Genomic DNA, 22,898 nt, shown 5'->3' with positions numbered 1-22,898 from the left:
CACACATATACTTCCCCACACCCAAATAAATATAATAAAGATTAAAAAGGAAAAGGACACTTAGAAATGATTTATTATTTTTATTTCGTGTACATTGGTGTTTTACCTGCATATATGTGTGCGTGAGGGCGTCAGATCTCCTGAAACTGGAGTTACAGATGGTTTTCACATTTATTTGGTTGCAGATTCTCTCAAAAGATTGTCTTTACGATCAACTCCAATCACATCTGCTCTTTGGTTCATGGCTAGCCCTTATTTAAATGAATCTGACAGCAGATACAGAGGGCTATAGTACAAACGGAATAAACTACAACAGAATGTCTGGAGAGTTGGATTTCTGTAGGAGGTGTGGTTGGAATCTTTAAAGGAGCATGGAAGCGGAATAGCCTGCCATTGATAGAACACACTATCGAGGATTTTAGAGAAGCAGGGTACAGAGTTCATAAGAAGCATGGTCTACACCAGAACTCATTTTGGTTTTCAGTCAGCTTATCCATAAAACGGAGAAAATAATTTCTACCTCTTAGGGCTGCTCTAAAAAAACGAATTAGTGCATACATAGTATTCTCCAGACAGCCAAAAACATGTTCGAGTATTGTACATGAAATGACCAGAAAATGATTTGAACTGTACACAACAGAAAACTAATAAAGCCTTTTCATGTATAAACAGGGTCAGCCTCTGTCCAATGTTCTACTTGCTGTGTAGGGACCGTAAGGAGGTAGCTGCCCGGGAGGACTGGAGTCCAGGGCCCTCAGAAAACGAACCACACCGAGATGGAAAAATATCCGGACCTGGCGTCTGGCTGTGGCCCGCCTTTCCGATGGTCCACTCACGGGCCGAGTTTCTGACAGACAGCTCACCTCAGCCACTCGCGTTGCGTAGTTTCTCACTGTCCCGCCCTCCTCGAGCTGATGTGTTGGCCTTGGCCAATAGAAGCACATCACCGGCAGAGCAGCGGCCAATCAGCGTTGAGGGGCCGCAGGGCCGCGTTCCGAGCCGCCAGAGCGGCCAGAGGGCGAGCTGCGCGACGCAGCGCGGCGGGGAGGTAAGATGGCGCCGCGCCTGGCGCTTCCGCTTTGCGGTTAGGTGGCTGCTCGCCCTTTCTGTCGGGTCAGCGCGCCACTCCGTCTCCTGCCGCGCCGGTGCCACTCTTGATTGCTAGGCGTCCGGGAACCAGGTTCTCGGGTGCCGGGAGCCGCAGGACAAGATGGCGCTCGCGGGGCGCCTCGGCGCCGCGAGCCGGGGCCCTGAGCCCTGAGGCGGCCGGGGACAAAGGCGGCGGCGGGCCGGGGCGTGGGGGCGGGGCGCGCCGTTGCAGTGGTGCCGCGTGGGGCTGGCGCGGCGCTTCCGGTCTGCGGCGGCGGCGGCGGCGGAGATTCGGCCAACGTGGTAGGGGCCGGAGCGGCGGGCGGGTGGCTGGGTTAGCGACAGAAGCTCGCGGAGGGCGGCGGGAGTCACGGCGCCACCCTCGCCTGGACGGCCGGCGGGCCGACCTGCGGAGGAGGAACGCAGACAAGGACTCTGGGCAAGGTTAAGGCCATTTTGATGTTTCGTGTGACCCCCTCCGTCCCCCGACCCCCGCAGGTTTTGGTATGAACAGGATTCGGATTCACGTCTTGCCAACGAATCGGGGGAGGATCACCCCAGTGCCCAGATCGCAGGAGCCCCTTTCTTGTTCCTTCGCTCACCGCCCATGCTCCCAGCCGCGCCTGGAGGGGCAGGAGTTTTGCATTAAGCATATTCTTGAAGACAAGAATGCACCCTTCAAACAATGTAGCTACATCTCGACGAAGAATGGCAAACGGTGTCCCAGCGCTGCCCCCAAGCCCGAGAAGAAAGATGGGTATGTGCGGATGCGTGTGAGACTTGAACCCAAGGCTCGTGCGCGCAAAACCCCCAAACGCCCGAACCCTCCTGCCTTTAGGGTTTTGTTTTTTTTTATTACATGTTGAAGCATTTATTTCCAGTTCGTAGTGTGTTGTGTGTGGGGTCGTGCACTGGTCACGGCACATGTGTGGGGATCAGAGGGTAATTGGCTGGAGTCGGTTCTACCTCGTGGGTACCAAGATAGAAGGTCGTTAGGCTTGGCTCGCAGAGCCATGGGGCCGGCTCCTCTGTCGTTTTGTTTTGTTTTGTTTTTTTGAGACAGTATCTCTCTGTGCCCGGAACTCCCAGTGTGGACCGGGCTGGCTTGGAACACTTAGGGCAATCTTTGACAGTTTTTTGTTTTTTTTTTTTTTTTTTTTTTTTTTTTTTTGTTTTTTTGAGACAGGGTTTCTCTGTGTAGCTTTGCGCCTTTGCTGGGACTCACTTGGTAGCCCAGGCTGGCCTCGAACTCACAGAGATCCACCTGGCTCTGCCTCCCGAGTGCTGGGATTAAAGGCGTGCGACACCACCGCCCGGCTGACAGTTTTTTTTTTTTTTTAAAAACATATACATGGGTGTTTTGCCTGCATGTATGTTTGTGTGCCACGTTCGTGCTTGACGCCAGCAGAGGTCCGACGAAGGCATTGGATCCCCCGGAACTGGAATTACAGATGGTTGTTAGGAATCAAACCCGGATCCTCTAGGAAGAGCAGCCATTTGCTCTTAACGCTGAGCCTTCTCTCCAGCTCCATTTTGGCAGCCTTTGGCCTTGAGAGTGCTGGGATTATAGATGTGGACCACGTCCTGCTCTCCTGCCTTGGTTTTTTTTTTTTTTTCTTTAAAGACATGGTCAGTGTACATAGCCCTGGCTGCCCTGGAGTTCATTATGTAGACCAGGATGTCCTCGAACATATCGGGATCTATCTCCTGAGTGTTGGGGTGCACCAGCACGCCTGTCCCCTGCCTTCAGTTTTAAAATGAAAGAGGACCTTAATATGTAGGCTTGGTCATATCTGTGAAGGATTAAGGATATATTCTTTGGGAGGGGGATCCAGACATTAAAAGATTAGAACTGAAGCTGGGAGGTGGTGGCCCACACCTTTAATCTCAGCACTGGGAGGCCGAGGTCGGTGGATCTGAGTTCCAGGACAGCCAGGGCTACACAGAGAAACCTGTCTGGAAACACCTTCCCCAGTGATGAGAACTGGAAGGACACCTGAGGCAGGGTCATTTAGGTAATTGCTTACTTGTAAAATTAAGTGGCTTTTTTTTGGAGACAGGTTCTGATTGTGGTCCAGACTAATTTGGAACTCCTAATTCTCCTGCCTCAGGGGTTACTGTCTGCACAACCATACTCAGCTTTAAATTTTTTTTATTTTTTTAATGTTTATTATGTGGATACACGGGGGGCTACCACACACAGGTGGTCAGAGGACAGCTCCTGGAGTTCGTTCTCCTTCGCCATGTGGGGATGGAACTCAGGTGGTCTGGCTTAGCAGGAGGTGCATTTGTTTGCTGAGTCATCGAACTGGCCTTCTAAGTTAATTCTTAATGCTGGAGTGCTGACTCACTTGCCCAGCCTCGTTCCTTGCTAAATAACAGGCACACTATGTATACGTGTGTGTTTTGGAAGGGTCTTCATAGCTTTTATCATGTGTGTACTTACCTGTGCAGGAATGTGATTTTACTAGATAATTTGTATACATCTTTCAATTTTAAAATTGAACCATACCTATCTGTGGTGGTAGTAAAATGTGTTTCCAGAATTAGTTTTGAAAAATAAAAGCATCTCTTTGATTTTCTGTGAGCTGCTGTTAACATTTTTACGGTTAGAATGTTCTGTCCGATGACTAGAACACTGGTTAAGCTACTTGCATTTCCCTTTAGTAACAGCTAGTGGGCTGGGGAAGTAGAGTGGTGTTAGAGCCCTTCCATGCATGGGGCTCTGGGTTTGACTTTGAGCAGCACACACACCACACAAAAGAAAAAAGCCCAAGTGGGTTGACTTGGGGGCAGTTAAGTTTCTGATTTGAATTCCTTTTTCTTTTTTATTTTTGTGACAGTATCTCATTATGTAGCCCAGGCTGTCCTGTAACTCACTCTGTAGACCAGGCTGACCTCGAACTTGAGAATTCACCTGCCTCTGCCTCCTGAGTGCTGGGATTAAATGCATGCACCACCACACCTGGCCTTCACACTGGTCTTCAAGGTGTGAACATAATCATTTGAAATTTCCTAAAGACAAAAAAATTAATTGGTGACTGAACATTGCTGACTCCTTTCAAGAGAGAACCTATTAAATATTCCTGTTTGTCTCCTTAGGGTGTCTTTCTGTGCTGAGCATGCGCGAAGGAATGCCCTAGCACTTCATGCTCAAATGAAGAGGAACAACCCAGGCCCTGTGGGTGAAACCCTCTTGTGTCAGCTGAGCTCATATGCTAAACCAGAGCTAGGCTCGCAGACCCCAGAGAGCAGTCGCAGTGAAGCTAGCCGGATCCTGGGTAAGGACTCTTGGGTAAGGACGTCAGGGCCTTCTCTGCCAGAGTCAAAAGGGCATAGTGCAACGCTTTGTGCATTTGTGGTTGTTATTGGGGATCTGGTCAGAAACCAGGGTTGCTATTGCTAGTTGTTAGCTGCTTTGCTTTGGAGTTTGTTTAGATGTATTCTCCCAAACTGGTGACCTTTCCTTCTTTAAAAAGTTAAAAATTTTGAATTGTAAAGTTTCGGGTTGATCTCTTAAGTAATGTAGCTTCATGTGTGGAGTTACAGAGGTGGGAAGTCTTAATGGCTGCTCTCCCTTCCTTGCCTCAGATGAAGACAGCTGGAGTGATGGGGACCAGGAACCCATTACTGTGGATCAGACATGGAGAGGTGACCCTGACAGTGAAGCTGATAGCATAGACAGTGATCAAGAAGATCCCCTAAAGTAAGTTGTAACTCCACATAAGGCTCTTACATGTTCTGTGTAGTTAGTGTGCAAAATGTAGTGTGGTGTGGGGTTGATACACAGAGGTGGGTTAAGTGTCACGGTTCAACACCATCTTGCTCCAAGGCAAGATTTCTTGATTCTTCTGTGGAAGTCTTGTGACTTGAACTGAGTTATGCCCAGGAGATGCTGTAGGGAAGAAAGCAGATTTCTTGACGTAGGAGTGGAAAGGAGACAGAAAATGCAGGCTGGCTAGAGAAGAGAGAATGGATTTAAATAGATACTTGTCCTAAATCTCAGAAATAATGAGCTAATTATACTTGGACAGTTGCTGCAAAATTCTATGGTTCTGACTTTTTAAATGGGAAATAAAAGTGTTCAGTAGTTTGTTTTGGTTTTATGTCTAATGAAAGGAAAACTGATTTAGAAACCCAAAATTTAATTATATGTTAAGGTCTTCTGTAACCCCTGGTCATCTTACTAATTGGGCGGCGATGGCGCACGCCTTTAGTCCCAGCACTTGGGAGGCAGAGCCAGGCGGATCTCTGAGTTCAAGGCCAGCCTGGTCTACAGAGTCAGATCCAGGACAGACACCAAAATTACATGGAGAAACCCTGTCTGGAAAAACCTTAAAAAAAAAAAAAAGAAAGAAAGAAAGAAAGAGTTGTAGAATTGCCCCTCTTAATTTTTTGAGGCAGGTTCTCATGTATTTCTGACTGGCTCAGTCTTTGTTTCCTCTAGTTTTTGGATCATCTTAGCTGTTAGACGACATTTGTCTTCACTTAGATATTACAGAAGAGTGCATATATATTATATATGTTGGCTTTCTGGGACAGTTTCTCTGTGTAACCCTAGCTGCTCTGGAACTCAGATCCCCTGCCTCTGCCTCCCCAGTCCTGGGATTAAGGCTGTGGGCCACAGCTGCTGGGCGGTATTTATAGTGTTGATTATACTGAATACACTGCAGTGACTGTAGTTTTTTCTCACTGTGCTTATAGAGATGGGATTTTCTTCAATGTAACCATTAAATTGCTTTGTGAAACATAATCTTAACGATTTCATTTTTAAAGCTTGTTTATAACATTTATAACATTTTAGCCAAAGCATAATGGTTAAGTCTTGCTTCCTTTATAAATTCTGACTTCCATACTGTTGTTTATATTTTCTGCTGGTAGAGGGAAAATAATTTCAGATTATTTGTTTTTAGTTTTGGGTTTTTGAGGCAGAGTCTTCCTAATCAGTGCTGATTGACCTCAGGCTTAGGCATTCCTTCTGCCTGAGCCTCCTGAGTTCTGAGATGACAGACATGCATTCCCATACCTGGTTTAATTTCATTTTAATAAACTTGTTATTAGGGTAGGAGCTGTATCCCTTGAACCATAGTTAGTCTTTGAAGGCCAAAAAGTCTCAGTATAGGATTGTATTTAAAGGAAAATTAGTCATTTGATATTTTTGTGAGTATTTGTCTGAATGTGTGTCTGTGCACGTGGAGGCCCAAAGAGGGTGTTGGAGCCCCTGAACTGGAGTAAGGGTTGTAAGTTGTGATTGCTGGGAATCAACCCGAGGTCCTCTGCTCTTGACTATGAACCATCTTCAGCCCCTGACATATTTTGTAATTAAAATACTAAGTTGTTCCGACCAGGGGTTCTCTGTTAAATCACTGTGTAAAGTAGAATCTAGATTAGTTAGCATAACTTTCATGCTGCACATCTTTATTTATTTTAAATATGTAAATAATGAGACATCTCCCCTCCTATCCCATTCTGTGAGACAATACATTGGGTTCCTTTTGTGGAGAGACTACCCTCGTGTTTCCTATTACAAAAAATCTGTGGTCTGGTCCCAGTAACCCATGTGGGACGTTCACAGTCACTTCTGACTCCAGCTCCAGGGTACCTGACAGCTTCATCTGCACACATGGAGGTCCCAAACACACATGGGGAAAAGACTGGATTGTGGTGGGTTTTGTTGGTTTATTTGTTTTTAGTGCTGAAGATGGAACTAAGGACCTTTCACATGCTAAGTACTCTACTACTGAGCTACACTGTACCTACAAGCTCTTTTTATTTTTTAATGTCTTAGTAAAACACTGTGTGAAAATATTGCTGTTTAATAAGATGTGTCATCACTGGCTTTGTTAAATACAAATTGAGTCTATTTTCAGACTTCTACTGTTTGGTTGTTTTGGGTTTTTTTTGAGATAGGGTTTCTTATCTAGGTTAACCTTGAATTTGCTACTTAGTCAGGCAGGCTTTGAACTGGTCTCTGTCTGCACCTCCTGAGTGCTGAGATTATAGGCATGCATCCCCAAGCTGGTCATTGCTGCTGCTTTAATGCTTTGCTGAATTTATTGTTTTATTCCAGACATGCTGGTGTCTACACAGCCGAAGAAGTGGCTCTTATTATGAGAGAAAAGCTAATTCGTTTGCAGTCTCTGTACATTGATCAGTTTAAACGGCTCCAACACTTACTCAAAGAGAAGAAGCGCCGTTACTTACACAGTCGGAAAGTGGAACATGAAGCTCTAGGCAAGTGTGATGTGGTTGAGTCTGCCTCATATAGACAGTGAGTCCCTTTTCCTTACAAGTCGCACTCTGACTTTGTTTAGTGGTGACTGTAGTAAGTATTCTAGTACTTGAAAAGCTGAGGGTAGGGAGTTTGCTGTGAGTTCTAGACAAGCTAGACTGACGTCCTGTTTGAAGAATTTTGATATTTGTGCTTCGTAGGTAGTAGTCTCCTGACTGGCCCAGAGGGACTTTTAGCCAAAGAAAGAGAAAACTTAAAGCGACTAAAATGTCTCAGGCGATACCGTCAGCGCTATGGCGTCGAAGCCTTACTCCACAGGCAGCTGAAGGAACGCAGAATGCTGGCCACAGAAGGGGCTGCTCAGCAGGTAATTTGCTATATAACTCAGGTGCACACATTCTCTTCATTGATGGGATCATCATGAAAACACTCATACACCTAAAATTAAATAAAGGTAGCCGGGCAGTGGTGGCGCACGCCTTTAATCCCAGCACCCTGGAGGCAGAGGCAGATGGATCTGAGTTCAAAGCCAGCCTGGTCTACGGAGCTAGTACCAGGATGACCAGTGCTGTTACACAGAGAATTCCTGTCTTGAAATCCAAAACCAACCCCTTCCCCTCCCCTAAAATAAATAAAAATAAAGGTTAAAAAACATTGATAGAATAGTAGCAGTTAAATATCAAGAAAGTAAGGTTGACAGAGTAATACATGATGGTTCTTCTTGTTGTATTTGTTGAAGCCTCACATAAGTTTATGTTCGTTTGTGTGGCTGAAAAAGTGGCTGAAGTCAACAACCTAAGGGAAGAAGGGCTGATTGTGGCTCAGTTTTTGAGGTTTCCGTCTGTCTGTCATGGCTGAGAGCATGGCAGAGCAGAGTAGTTGGCCTTTGGGTGGCTAAGAACAGAGAGTTTGATTTTGGCTGGCTAGCTTTCTTTCAGTCTGTGCAGTAGTGCAGACCACAATCAGGGCCCTTCCTCCTCAGTCCTCTAACACTCGCTAGTCTCCGTGGTTCTCAGTCCCATCAGATTGACAGTTAGGATGAACCATTGAGAAGCCAAGTTTTAAAACACAAAACTGATTTTGTTGGCTGGGCTGGATGCAGCTGTGGCAGCTGAGGTAGGTAGGTCATAAGCCGGGGCCTTTTTACTTCATTTGCCCAGCTCAGTACCACCACCAAAAAAAGTTTTGTTCTTAAAAGATAAATTCGTTTCGCTGGGGATTTAGCTTGGTGTTAGAGCGTATGCTTGTGGTTCTGGGTTTACTCCCTAGCATCGCCAGGAATTGAGTCACGGTCCTATCATGTAGTCCCTGGTTGGCCTGGAACATGCCGTGTAGACCAGACTGGCTCGAGATATGCTGCTGCCCCTGCTGAGATTGAGACATAGACCACCATGCCTGGCTAAAAACACCACTGTTTATTTAGGATGCAGACTCACTCCTCCTTGTCTGTGAGGGATAGTTTGTGGGGTCCCTGCAGAGCCTGAAACTATAGGTACCAATGCAGGTGTGCCATATTACTTCCTCTGTGTACCTGTGAAACTTCTAATTAATTCATAACAACAAAATAGGGCAATTATGACAATATAAAGATAGTATAAGCTACTTACAACTTAGAAATTATTTCTGTAATTTTGTATTTAATATTTTCAGACCTAGGTTGACTATAGGTTAAGGGACAGACTACTTTGTCATACTTTTACAATTGGAGAGGTGTATTTATACATGAGGTTTCATTGTTACAATATTGGTGGGTTTTCGGGGGTGGGGTGTTTCTGAGACAGGGTTTCTCTGTGCAGCCCTGGCTGTCCTGGAACTCACTCTGTAGACCAGGCTGGCCTTGAACTCACAGAGTCAAACTCCACCTGCCTCTGTGAGTTCAAGTGCTGGGAATAAAGGCGTGCGCCGCCACCGCCGGTGAAAGGGTTTCTTAGATGTTGCGTTTTCTACCTTGTATGAACTGACTTTGCTTTATGACTGAATGATATAGTTGTGTGTGTTCTCTCACTTTTAGGCTCACACCACTCGCTCCAGTCAGAGGTGCTTGGCCTTTGTGGATGACGTCCGTTGCTCAAATCAGTCTCTTCCAATGACCAGACACTGCCTTACCCGTATCTTTTCAGATTGCTTGTTAGGGTTCTGATTTCCAGTTAAGACAGGTTGGGGATGATGTCGGTCAGTTGAACTGAAGATTTGGTTTACTTTGGCCCTGAATCAAGACCAGCAGTTTGCTGAAGCTGTTGGTTTCAAGCAGGTGCCTAAATAAATGTCTTTCTATGGTCTGTTGGCCATTTCAGAGATGTAAAAATGGTATGGTCAATTCATTAGAAAGAAACATCTGACTGGATGTGATATCCAGCTCTATAATTGTAGCATTAGCTAGCTTGAGAGGGCAGCTAGGCCAGAGGATTGGGAGTTTGCGGCCACCCTGGGCCACAGCAAAATCCTGTCTGGAGTGTGTGAAGGGGAGGGGGAGCTGAAGAAACAATGAGTCATTGGTGACAGATGTGGGTGGCTGCTAGTCTTAATGACATTCCAAGATTTCTGTATGATACTTCTACATTATTGATTTAGCTTTTGCTCATTAAGTTATGTTAAGCTAGGTGGTGGTGGGGCACGTCTTTAGTCCCAGGACCCAGGAGGCAGAGCCAGGTGCATCTCTGAGTTCGAGGCCAGCCTGGTCTACAGAGCAAGATCCAGGACAGACACCAAAACTACATAGAGAAACCCTGTCTTGGAACTCCCCCCCCCCCCCCCCCCAAAAAAAAAAGTTATATGTTGAATCTGTTACCAAGAAAGAAAGATTACCATGGGTTTTCTGCCCAGAACATTATTCTATATTGTGAAATTCTGTGCTGTAGTGTCCTTCTGTGTGGTTAGTGCTCTAACTTGTATGTTTTTAATTAACTCAAATTAGAAACTTTCAAATAATGGACTATTCCCCCATTCTTTGTAATTTGTAAATTTAAACTGTTACATGATACACTTTCTGGTGTAGAACTACGTTGCTGATTGATGGGCTACAAAAGTTGTGATGACTGTGGGGGAGAGATGGGAAGAGGAGGAGAGAACCTGCTCTTTGTCTGGTCTTTGATAGGAAAGGAAAAGATTTTTTTTATTTTTGTTTTTTTCCTTCCCCTGTTCCATTATTGGAATATTTGAAGTGGAATTTTACACGAATGTCTGAATGGTTACAGGCGTACACTACCACCCCTTGTTTAGAGTTACTGCTTTTAGTGTATAAATGCTTATGCAAAGTAATGAGCTCTGAAGAGGAATGCTTCAAACATAATCGGGCTAGGTAAAGGGCAGGAAGCTGCAGAGGCCTGTGATGTGGGGTGGAGGTTGAAGGGGCTGTAAGTGGGGGATTGGAGCCTGTAGAGCACATGAGGCTTTGAATGCAGAGAATGCTGGAGTGAGAAGGTTTAATGGAGTGGGGGAGGGGGAGGGACGGGAATCAACTAAGACAAACTATGAAAATACTTAAGGAAACCTGGGGCTTTGTGAGCTAATTGAAAACAACCAACAGATCAGTACCTCTTAGCTGGGCATGGTGGTGCACACCTTTAATCCGAGTGCTCAGGAAGCAGAAGGCTGGCAGAGTTTGAGGCCAGACCAGTCTAGTGAGTGCCAGGCTATGTAAAGAAAGCCTATGTCAACAAACAACCTTTTAAAAATTTACCTTAAAAGTTTTTTTTTTAATGAAGTAGGCATGCCTGCTCATGCCTGTAACCTCAGCACTTGAGAGGCAACGGTGGGAAAATCAGGAGGTAAAGGTTATGCTTGGCTACATAGTGAGTTCTTAGGTTTGAAGCGATTGTTTATTAGGATCAATGTTTCTGCAGACTTAGTCTAAAAGCAGAAACAACGTTATCTCTTGGAAGAGGTTGGTAGGTGCTTCTGTAGCGAGCTGTTTTTATTTGTTACCATGTGGGTTCTCTGTCAGTGTGTTTTCTCCTTGGGGTGTTGTTGCCACTTAGCACGCAGTAGGGGCTTAGTGTCTGGTTTAACTGACCAGACCCTGGAAAAGAGATGGAGGACAGCTATAAATTATCATGGGTTACAAAATGACACGTACTTAGAGAACTAAAGATTATGTAGTTCTGAGTGTGTGAGTGAGTGAGTGTGTATGTGTTTAGTGTGGCAGACTCTCCTCTGCTGTGCACCTCCAGTGGATTGGGTCTATTTCCTTAACTCTTTCTGCAGATATTTGCCAGGATACAAATCAGGTTCTCTTCAAATGCTGCCAGGGATCTGAAGAAGTACCCTGCAACAAACCAGTTCCTGTAAGCCTTTCTGAGGATCCCTGCTGTCCACTGCATTTCCAGTTGCCTCCTCAGATGTATAAGCCCGAGCAGGTACTGTCTGTGCCAGACGATCTGGAAGCCGGCCCCATGGATCTGTACTTGAGTGCTGCCGCGCTTCAGCCCACTGAGAGTTTACCACTGGAGTTCAGTGATGTAAGTTAGAGAAGCTCTGCTCTGATTGGCCCTTGAAAGAAGGCCCTGTTTAGTAGTGGTGAGAACAGTTAGTGGTGTTCAGCTAAGAGAATGGGTAAAGCTTGTGACCTGATACAGATGTAGTTGAGTGTGTCTGTTACTGTATTTATTAGACACTGTGTCCTACCTTTCCTTTTCCCCAGACTTCCTTGTTTTGAGGCAGGACCTCACTGTGTAGCCCGAGTTGAACCCGAACTCATGATCCTTTATGTCTGTCTGCTAAGTGTTGGTACCACCCAGGCCTGGCCTCCTTTGTTACTTTGGGATGTGATTGGAAGTGTATGGTTCAGTGATTTTTTTTTTTTTTTTTTTTTTTTTTGGTTTTTCGAGACAGGGTTTCTCTGTGTAGCTTTGCGCCGCTTTGGAGACCAGGCTGGCCTCGAACTCACAGAGATCCGCCTGGCTCTGCCTCCCGAGTGCTGGGATTAAAGGCGTGCGCCACCACCCCCCCCCCCCCCCCCCCCCCCGGCGATTTTTTTTTTTTTTTAAGGTGTTATTTATTTGCAGGCAGCTGTCATTACTATCTAAGGATGTGTTTACTACCTCCAAAGGAAACAGTACCTATCAGTACTTTTTTTGGGTTTTGTTTTGTTTTGTTTTTTTGTTTTGCTTTTGTTTTTCAAGACAGGGTTTCCCTGTGTAGCCTAGAGCAGTCTGTCCTGGAACTCACAGAGAGCCTCCTGCCTCTGCCTCCCTCCCGAGTGGTGGGATACTGCTTGGTTTAATACTCACTTTTTGAAATTTCCTTCCTGAGCCCTCACTCCTGGAATTGCCTGCCAGTTACAAGAGAACTTTTCTCTTCATTTTCTCTTCTCTTTTCTTCCTCCTTTTTCTTGAGGCGTTATTTCACCCTGACCTTAAACTACCCTGTCTCAGCTTCTCAAGTGCAAGAATTATAGGTGTGGGCCACCTAAGTGTTCTTTTTGTTGATGGATTTGCCAATTCTGGGCATTTCATATAAATTAGTGAATTTTGTGTCAAGGTTTTTTTTTTAATCCCTCTTAGGTTTTCAAGATAGGATTTCTCTGTGTCGCTCTCCCTGGCTGTCCTGGAACTTACTTCAGGCTACCCTTGAACTCAGATCCTAGATCCTCCTGCCTCTTCCAAGTGCTGGAATTAAAAATGTGTGGCACCACTGACCTGCATGTCTATAGTTTTTTTGTGCTTAGCTTCTTTTTCTTTTTTTTTTTTTTTGGTGGGTGGGTAGGTATGCCAGGGAGCAGAGTCTAACTATGTATCCCTTGACTGGCCTGAAACTTAGAGAGGTCTGCCTGCTTCTGCCTCCCAGAGTGCCCAGATTAAAACATGTGTCACAATACTCTGCCAAATATAGTGATTTTAGAATTCATGTTGTAGCTTGTATTAATATTTAAGACTTTTTATTTATTTTTGAGATAGGGTCTCACCTTGTAGCTCTGGAGGCAGAGGCATGCAGATTTCTGAGATTGAGGCTAGCCTGGGTCGTGTAGTGAGACCTCTCAAAAAACAAAACAAGCAGCTAGAGAGGTGCTCAGTGGTTACGAGCACTTGCTCTAGGCAGTGGTGGGCACGCCTTTAATCCCAGCACTCGGAAAGCAGACAGGTGGAACAAACAAAAGGTACTTGCTGCACTTGGAGAGGACTTAGGTTTTTGGTTCCAGGCATTCCCAGCATCCATATGGAGGTGCACAACACACATACATTAAAATAAAGCATGTTTTTTTTTTTTTCTTTTTAAAGGCAGGGAGGGTTGCAGGGTGTTTTATGTAGCTATGACTGTCCTGGAATTTGCTGTATAGACCACGCTTTAGCTTCATGCTCGGATCCTTACACCTCTGAGTGCTCAGATTAAAGACATGGGCCACCATACCCAGCAGTAAAGTAGGTCTTTAAAAAACTCTTTACTTATTATTTATTTATGTATGTATGTATGTATGTATGTTTTTGGTTTTTTCGAGACAGGGTTTCTCTGTGTAGCTTTGCTCCTTTCCTGGAACTTGCTTTGTAGACCAGGCTGGCCTCGAACTCACAGAGATCTGCCTGGCTCTGCCTCCCGAGTGCTGGGATTAAAGGCGTGCGCCCCCCGGGGGGGGGACGGGGGACGGGGACGGACGACTCTTTTTAGGTGATCCTCTACTCATATTATTGCGTACCTCCTCCCCTCTGTGGTTTTTTGTTGTTGTTGTTGTTGTTGTTGTTTTTAAGGCCTCAAGCATTTTAGGTAGGTCAGTGTTTGAACACTAAACTCCATCTCAAGCCTTTATGTGCTTTTTGGTAAACCAGAATGGTCAATGGAAAGTATGAGGCAGGGTCTCTCTCTAGTCCTCTCTGGCCTCATCAAGAGATCTGCCTGCCTCTGCCTCCGAGTGCTCGGGTTAAAAATGTGTGCCACCATGCCTGGCCTCTGTGTGGTGTTTTGTTGTTGTTTTGGTTTTTGTTTTCTCTCTAGTTTTTGCGATGAATATAAAACATGATTCTGTGTTTGTTGTGGTAGTTTTTATTTAAACATTGCTGTTCTGGTAGCTAGGCAGTTTTGCTGCCCCTTTTCAAAAAGAAGTTTTATTTCTCATTGACAGATTTGATTACAAAATGTACTCGGTGTGCAGACTCGCTTGGTTCACTTCTGAGTTAATCTTTCATGCTGTTCTGAATAGAATCTGAACACTTCGGGTTTGTCTACTGCTCTAAGCCCAGCTTTGTGCCGTGACCTAAGAAGACTGGCTTTTAATTTTTTTCTTTTAAAAAATATTTATATTACATGTATGTGTGTGTGTGTTTCCTGCATGTATGTATGTGCACCCTGTACATGCCTGGCATCAGAGGCCTGACGAGCTTACATTCCCTTAGGATCGACGTTCAATAGGGTTGTGAGCCATCATGTGGATGCTGGTAATCACACCTGGGTCCTCTGCAATGGTAATGAGTGTTCCTCAACACTGAGCCTGCATGATTTTCTGTATTCACAGAGCTAAGGGATTTAGAATGAAATCTCTTGGGAGAGACCTGATGGGGCAATTGATGTGTGGTATAAAACTCTTCCCAAGAGAAATTGGCCTTGTGTTTTTAAAGCCTGTGTCTTCTCTGCTTCTGGGGATGGAGTTCCTGGGAAAGCTTGTGTTCTGTTGAACTATGGCTTCGAGAGAGATGATACCAGTCCCTTTTGCCCTCAGTTTGGTAGTTTAGTTGGGATGCAGTCTATAAACTTTAGCTGTAAATTTGGACTGCTAATTTTAAGGGGGAAATGGAATTACATTTTAAACACCTCCTTACACAACCCTTAGGAAATGAAGCCTTTTGGAGTGCTTGTCCATGTTATAAATAAATCTTAGGCTTTTTTTCTTTTTCTACTGTGAACTAGAGACTCAAAATATGTCTAATCTTCTCTTTCTAGTGAGTTAAAATGCTCAGTGATGAGGAAGCTTTTAAAATAGAGACCCTCCTTTCCAGAGGGAAGACCTGGGGATGGGGGACTCAGGAAACAGTGTGTGGAGTAGTGCCCAGAGCGGACTTCCTGCTTGGGTGTGTCTGCTTTTCCTGCCCACTCCTGTAGATGTTTTCTAGTTACCCAGTGCACAAGAGTCTCTTGACAGTCTCTGCGTTCTCAGAGGGAATTGCTCTCACAAATACACTTTGTGTGTGTTGTGTACCTGTGGGTGGAAAGAGCTGTGAACAATCCCAAACTTTTAAAAAAGATTTCAGGAAACAAAGTGTCTAGTCTCAGTGGTGTGAGAACATTGCTTTCTGTGGATAGCATAGATATTTCCAGTGTATCTGTGGTGGATATTAGTACAAGTAACTGTTTCTCTGTGTTTCTGCTTACACTGGGCAGTTTGTTTAAATTACTGCTGTTTTTTTAAAGACGTTTTAAAAGAATGTATCCCAGGCTGGTCTTGAACTCTTATAGAGATCTGCCTGCCTCTACCTACCTCCAGAGTGCAGGGATTAAAGGTATGTGCATCCATGCTTGGCTTTTTAAGATTTTTTAATTTTTATTTTATTTGTATGGGTGTTTTGCCTGCATGTATGTGCACCATATCCATGCCTTGTTGCCCTAAGAGATCAAAAGAGGTGTCAGATCTGGGTCTGGAGTTAGAGTTCTGTGTGGAGTTCCATGTGTGTGCTAGGTAGTGAACCTAGGTTTTCTGGAAGAACAGCATGTGCTCTTAACTGCTGAGTTATTTCTCCAGCCCCCAGTTGAATTATGTTTGACTTTTTATTTATTTGTTTTAGATAAAGGTCTTGCTTTGTAGACCAAGCTGGCTTGATTCACAGAGATCCCCTTGCCTTTGCTTCCTGATTGCTGGTTTTAAAGTTGTGAGCCACCATGTCTAGCATTAGCTTTTAGACTTAAGGTTTTTTTTTTTTAATTCCTTTTTTTTTTTAAGATTTTATTATTTATTTATGTATGAGTGCTTTATCTGCATGTACAACTTTATGCTAGAAGAGGGCATCAGATCCCACTAGAGATGGTTGTGAGCCACCATGTGGTTGCTGGGAATTGAACTCAGGACCTCTGAGCCATCTCTCTCTCCAGCCCCTAGACTGAAGTTTTAAGGGAAGTAGATAATTTGACTTTTCTCCCCCTTAGTTATGAAAAGGTTATGATTTTTATTCCTGGTTGTTAGTTAGCACACTAAAAAGAAAACTGATTTTTTTTTATTAGTACATAACAGTTGTGCAAAATGATGGATTTCCTTGTGATGTCTTTGTTTTTTGGTTTGGTTTGGTTTTTTTTTTTTTTTTTTTTTTTGTTTTGTTTTGTTTTGTTTTTGTTTTTGTTTTTTTTTGGGGGGGGGGTTTGGTTTTTTGAGACAGGGTTTCTCTGTGTAGTTTTGGTGCCTGCCCTGGAACTCGCTCTGTAACCCAGGCTGGCCTCGAACTCACAGAGATCCATCTGGCTCTGCCTCCCGAGTGCTGGGATTAAAGGCGTGTGTTACCACCGCCCGACCCTTGTGATGTCATTTTACATGCTTATAACATACTCTGATCATATTCACTTTTCCCTGTCACCTTTTCCTGTCCTTTCTCCTTTTCCCTCCCCTGCTTGCTCTTTAACATGGGACCTGTAAGTTCTTAGATGTAACTTCTTAAGCATGGACTGAGCTTGTGCCAAGTGTCGTGGAACTTAGGTTGTGATGGTACTTGAACCACTGGGTGACGTGGGCCCTAAATCAATGTTGGTTTCAGACAGGACCAAGAATGGTGTCTTTGATCTGCCGACTCTTCATTATTTCTGGGAATGACTGATTCATATGGGAAAAGTATAGTCTAGAATATAATGTCTTTTTTTGTTTGTTTTTTAAACAGAATACTTGAACTATGTTAAGTTTAAGACTCAGAGGCTTAGCTGGGCCAGGTGGCACAGGCCTGTAATCCCAGCTACTGGGAGGTGAAGCAGGAACGTCATAAGTTCAAGTCTTGCCTGGGCTGCAGGGTGAGTTCCAGGCTAGTGTGGTCAACTTAGTAAGACCCATCTCCAAGTAGAAATGAGGAAGATGACTGGGAATGTAGCTCAGGATAGATCACTTGTCTGCTGTGCGAGAGGCCCTGACTTCAGTTCTACCAGAAGCTTATGCTAGGGAGATGAATGAACCAAATACTATGTCTTGGCCGTCCAGAGAAGTTTGGTTTCTGTGGTTTGTCTTTCTCTCTTGCCTTCCTTTCCTCTTTTAGTTGCTTGCTTTGTGAACGTTGGTTAGTCTTATATTGCTGTGTTTTCCACATGATTCCATGTTATTTTATCTCAATGCTGATTAACTGTAATTAGCCTCAGGGAATATGTTTTTTTTTTAATTACATTTATTTTTGTAAGTGTGTGTGTGTGTGTGCGCGTGCGCATGCATGCGTGCTGTAGCGTGCGTGTTGAGTCAGTTCTTTCCTTCCACTGTGTGGGGTTGGGGAGTGTATAAAGTCATCAGGTTGGTGGCAAGTGACTTTACTCACTGAGCCGTCTTATTAGCCCTGTATTTTTTTTTCTTAAAAATATACTTTACCAAAAAAAAAATACATATATACTTTAACAGTTATTGGTTTTGTATGTGTTTGTGCACATGCATGTGTATATGTACATTGGAACAGTTGTGGGAGTCTTTTCCATGTGGATTCTGCGGTTCAAACTCAGTTCATCACACGTAGCGAGTGTCTCTGCTCATTGAGCCATCCTGCTGGCCCTGGAGGGTTTTCCTGGTGTTCACTATAATAGAACATGTGTGATAGAATTTATCACTGTAACCACTTCAAAGTTTACAGTTTGGTGTTGACATTCAGTGTGTTGTGCAATCAGTACTAGTATCTTTTTCTCGAATTTTTCCATTGTTTGACACAGATTCTATACCTATTGAGCCCTCCTCTCTCCCTCCACTCATGGTAGTCACTGTTCTACTTTCTGTGATTTCTCCTAGGAATTTGCTTGTTGATTTATGTTTTGTTATCAGTGGAGAGAAAGTTTTCAAACTTGTCGGCTCCTGTTGAATTGGTTTAGCATTCTAAGCAAGGGGAAAGGTGGGACCTGAGAGTTACTTTGAACTTTGCTGAAAGTTGTGTCAATTTTAGCTCATGATTTCCTGAATATTGATGATGGTCTGTCTCTTCTCTTTCTTTCCTAGGACTTGGACGTTGTAGGTGATGGCATGCCGTGCCCTCCATCCCCCTTGCTTTTTGATCCTTCGCTGACACTTGAAGATCATTCCGTCAGAGACATTGCTGGAGGCCCAGTGGGTATCTTGACAGTTGAATCTCAGCTAGGTTCCCTCATACAGTGACCAGGCTAGGCGGAGGTTTCCCTGTTGGTTGACGTGAGTTCCAGGGAGTAGGGTGTGTTCCCAAAGACCGTGTGAGAATTCACTGGCAGATCTTGCTGTTGGATTTCCATCGTGATAAAACAACATGACCAAAAGCAACTTGGGCAGAAAAGGGTTTATTTCACCTGAGGCTTCAGGTCTGTTACTGAGGGAAGTCAAAGCAGGAACCCGGAGGCAGGAACTGATGCAGAGGCTGTGGAGGAACACTGGTTGCTGGCTTGCTCAGCCAGTTTTCTTGCACCATCCAGGACTGCCCAGGAGTGGCACTGCTCACAATGAGTTCAGCCCTCACCTCAGTCAAGAAAATGCACTACGGGCTTGTCCACAGACCAGCGTGGTGGGCCGTTGTCTCAGTTGAGGTTCCCGTCCAGAGTGAATCTAGCCTGTGTGAAATGGACATAAACCAGCTAGCGCAGACCTTAGGCTTACAGTCAAGGGCGAAGTCCTGGTTCCATGCAAAGCACTGCCAAACACAAACGACCTTCTTTTGAGTGCTTGTCTGTGCGAGTTTACAGATGAGCTGCAGAACTCCTCATGGTTTCTAATCCTCAAGAGTAGGGCGTACCTTTACCTGAGTGAGGGGGAGGTAAATTGTCCCTTTGAAGGCAGAGTGCATCATTCCGGTGGTGGTTGTCATAAAGACTGACTTGGCTGATTCATGGCTCTTACTGAAGACTAGCAGTTCGACTGTAGCTGTTGGTTTCAAGCAGAGGCCTAAAGAACTGTCTTCCCGTGGTTTATCGGCTAGTCTGGAACCTCAGTAGAGAATGACGATTCCATTTGGAAGAAACAGCCCCTGTTCTCTCCTTTGACAGCTTCAGTCATGACTGGTGATGTCTTGGGGACATCAGAATATTGGGGAAAGTGACTATTTCTCGGGATCTTGTAGCTGCTATAAAATGGGCATTGATAAATCAGAGTTGTGCTTCAGAACCATTGACCGGGTCTCTAACCATGCTGCCTTTATTTCAATAGGGCCAGATGCAAGTGGCTGGGGATGGGTGCAGACCCCAGGGACCTCGGAATTTAGAGAAAGCCTGTGCATCATTTCCTCAGCGTGGATTGGCTGCTGCAAATGGAAACCCAGAACCTACTTCCATCAGTTGACAGTTCCTTCTGGAGATTGTTTGACTTTGGTGGACCTGAACTTTCCATTCTTCAAACAAGTATATCTCTACTCATCTCTCACTAAACAGGGACAACCCAGACTACATTGTTTTTCTTTGGGGCTGTAGAGTGCTGTAAGCAATCATAAACCAAATTTGTGAGGAATGGATCTTTAGTATTTAAAAGTTACGGAATTCTTTGCAAGGAAGAGAATGCTGTAGTCCCTGCCTTTGGGATGGAATGAATATTGGAGACTGTGCCTGAGAAAGAGACGGTTTTTGTGATGTGATTTCCTGCTGCTAGGCAGGGGCTGTGGTCAGGAATGGCGCTCCTCAGGTGCTGGCTGTTCAGTGTCTGGCTATCTGTATCTAAAGGCCTGTGTTTAAGCCTTTCCTCAGCTCCACATAACTGGGCAATATAAACCCCTTTTCCCAGTGACTGACTGAAAAGCAGCTGGCAGGGCTGGGCTTTCCTTAATTATCCTTGCTTTTATTTATGTAAATGTCTGGTGGATCCCCCCATGTAAAATATAGTAAAGTTATTGTATATAGTTTCTATTAAATGTTAAAATGTTATGGAAATGTAAAGTAGTGTGAATTGAATTTGGGTTTTTTGTTTTTGTATTTGAGAGTGTCTATTATTTTCTGGGACTTCCAATGCCATCTGGTGGGAAGAAGGAAATGGGAAAAGTACATGGTATTTCTGTCCTTGGACAGGCATTACTTGAGAAGCGGCATGAGAGAAGTGATACTTGTTACTTAGCTCACAGGCCAGATAGAACTGTGTTCCCTGGAGAGTTAAGAGTTAGTTCAGTAGTGGGCTTAAGACTGTGCCGTGCGGCAGGGCCTTGGTGGAGCCCCATAGAGGGGGAAGAAAATGGCAGAGCAGACAAAGGGCATGGTGAGGTTTGTGTCACGCTGGTTCTAGAGAAACATTTGACAGATGCTTCTAAAGTCTGAATAACAGTTCACAGAAAACAAGGAATAAAGCCGTGACGAAGAAGATTGAGCTTGTCCTTCAGTTATCCCCTACTGTATGAGCTGTACATTTCTCCCTGCGAGAAAATGTACTGAGGTGAAGAGCATGCACTCAGCCCAGGATGTTTCCATTACTCTCCTGTTGCTTCTGACTAAGGCTTATGGTTCCAGAAGGAATAGGAGGCCATGGCCTTGAGGCGTGGCAGCCAGGGGAGGTGTGGCAAGATCAGCAAGCTGAGAGCTCATGTCCTTAACTACAAGCATGAAACAGCAAACTGGAAGTGGTACAAGGCTTTTCATCTCAAAGCCCAACTTCCTGCAGCAAGTCTGCATCACCTGAAACTGCCACCAGCTGGACGTCAAGTGTCCAAATGCCAGAGACTGGTGGACATTTTCCATTCATATAACCACACCAGGTTTGGCCAATGGAAAGTCCAGAACCACAGTACGAGAACAGAGATTGTTAGAAGAGGGTTGGTCCAAACAGCCGTCATGAAAGGCTAGAGTGCATCTGTTGGATCTGAGCCAGGCCAAACAGTGCAGTCCACCCCATCAGGCCCATCAGAGGTAGGGAGACAGAAGCCTCACAGTGCTACTGGATGAGAAGGTTGGATGGCTCATGGGAAATGTAGTTTATGGCTAGGTGGATAGTGGCTCCTGTTCACGCTGCCGTACCCAACATTGCTTTTTTCGACTGAGAGATGGATACAAGTACTGAGGTCCTTTTGTGCCGTATTGGACTTTGCTAACATTCCTTCATCTCTTAGCCGCCCAAGGAATCAGGAAGTAAATGAAACTTAGATCTCAGTAAGTTCCTGAAGCCTACAAGGTTCTTAAGTCCCACCTTCCCAAAGCTATACAAGCAGTAGTTAATTTCTGGGGAGAGGAGACTCTAATAAGCAAACGCTGTAAACCAGCTCTCAGCAAGCTGTGAAGGGAGCTCCAGGGATGCGACTTTCGTGGGTTGTCACAGTGTTGGGGAAACTTTCAGTGATGTACCTTTGAGTCATCCATGCTGCTGTCAGTAAACAATAAACTCAACAGTCCACTGAACTGCTTGGGTGGAATAATTTCTTGGGTGTGTTGTTGGTGTGCTATCTGAGGTGGTAGGTGTTCGGGTATCCTGTTCCATTTCCGTCACTACCCCCAACACAGCATGACTGCAGTGGCTAGTACTGACCACAAGAGGGAGCTAGGGAGATGGTGCTGAGTCCCAGCCAACCTCTAAGGTCGGGAAATCGGCTAGTCCAGGAAAAGTGGGAGAGAGAGGAGGCAGAGGTGGAAAGTACGGTGTAACAGGAATCTTAAAAAGTTCTTATTAATAAAACCAAACCTGAGCCAGGTATTGGGGTGAATGCTGGAAGATCAGAGAGACAGAACAGGCCACAGCCACCTCACCTCGCCAGTTCCTCAGCTGATCCTGTTTCCTCAGACTGGATGCCTCTGAGTCCTCATCCAGAATGAATCTCAGCTGAACTGCTACTCACAGCCTGAAAGCTTAACCAGCCAAATGCTGCTAGTTTCTGGTCTTCACGCCTTATATATCTTTCTGCCTTCTACCATCACTCCCTGGGATTAAAGGCTCACTTCTGGGATTAAAGGCGTGAGTCACCATGCTTGGCTGTATCCTTGAACACATGGATTTCTGCCTCTGGAATGCTAGGATTAAAGGCGTGTGCTACCACTGCCTAACTTCTATGTTTAATATTGTGGCTGTTCTGTCTCTGACCCCAGATAAGTTTCTTAGGGTGCACAGTATTTTGGGGAACACAATACCACCATATTTCCCCTTTTTTGTCTAAAATTAAAAACAGTTTATAACTAATACAAGAAAAATTATATCCAATAAGTATGTACAATATACACAGTCAAGATTACATTAACGATGTCTAGTCCATTAACATTTGACAGATTCAGACAAAAAAACTCCATTAATATATAACAATGTCCAGTCCAGTAACATTTGATAAACTCAAAAAAATTTCATTACTTATCCTATTTAAAATAAGTAGTGCCTTTTTAAAAGTAGATTCCATAATCTCCCTTTTTATCTTATCATATCCATATTCTCTCTCTCTTCTTTTCATAATAGATTGAGTAGTCTACCTTTTGTCATTTTTATATCTTCCCCTTTTTTGCTTTAGTGTAGATTCAGTGATCTACCCATTTATCCTATTATTTCTTTATCTTTTTTCTCAGAGTAGATTTGATGATCTAC

At 44.5% G+C, this 22,898-nt stretch overlaps 1 protein-coding gene and 2 non-coding genes across 7 annotated transcripts; all 3 read left to right on the top strand.

Moving 5' to 3' along the window:
- Positions 1 to 936: 936 nt before the first annotated feature.
- On the top strand, positions 937 to 21,733 carry Kansl2 (KAT8 regulatory NSL complex subunit 2). 5 transcript variants are annotated; one of them, XM_052748838.1, is made up of 10 exons: positions 937 to 1,048; positions 1,588 to 1,846; positions 4,192 to 4,370; positions 4,681 to 4,795; positions 7,160 to 7,327; positions 7,526 to 7,688; positions 9,333 to 9,429; positions 11,525 to 11,676; positions 18,402 to 18,509; positions 19,572 to 21,733. In XM_052748838.1, exons 2-10 carry the CDS (start codon positions 1,596 to 1,598, stop codon positions 19,701 to 19,703), a joined length of 1,365 nt encoding a protein of 454 aa, XP_052604798.1. In that variant the 5' UTR covers positions 937 to 1,048; positions 1,588 to 1,595; the 3' UTR covers positions 19,704 to 21,733. The 5 variants fall into 5 exon arrangements, with proteins under 5 accessions (XP_052604798.1, XP_052604794.1, XP_052604795.1 ...); XM_052748834.1 differs by having other exon boundaries at positions 11,525 to 11,778; XM_052748835.1 differs by having other exon boundaries at positions 938 to 1,048; positions 7,160 to 7,323; positions 7,522 to 7,688; positions 11,525 to 11,778.
- LOC128117245 (small nucleolar RNA SNORA2/SNORA34 family) lies at positions 9,522 to 9,658 on the top strand. The gene has a single exon (XR_008220736.1). It is a non-coding gene; the product is annotated as a small nucleolar RNA SNORA2/SNORA34 family (small nucleolar RNA).
- LOC128117246 (small nucleolar RNA SNORA2/SNORA34 family) lies at positions 19,255 to 19,391 on the top strand. Its single transcript, XR_008220737.1, has one exon. It is a non-coding gene; the product is annotated as a small nucleolar RNA SNORA2/SNORA34 family (small nucleolar RNA).
- Positions 21,734 to 22,898: the final 1,165 nt, after the last annotated feature.

The sequence above is a fragment of the Peromyscus californicus genome, unplaced genomic scaffold (assembly GCF_007827085.1).
Source record: "Peromyscus californicus insignis strain IS unplaced genomic scaffold, ASM782708v3 Scaffold_20__1_contigs__length_68692818, whole genome shotgun sequence".
Taxonomy (NCBI): Eukaryota; Metazoa; Chordata; class Mammalia; order Rodentia; family Cricetidae; genus Peromyscus; species Peromyscus californicus.
This window is presented reverse-complemented; position numbering and strand designations above follow the sequence as displayed.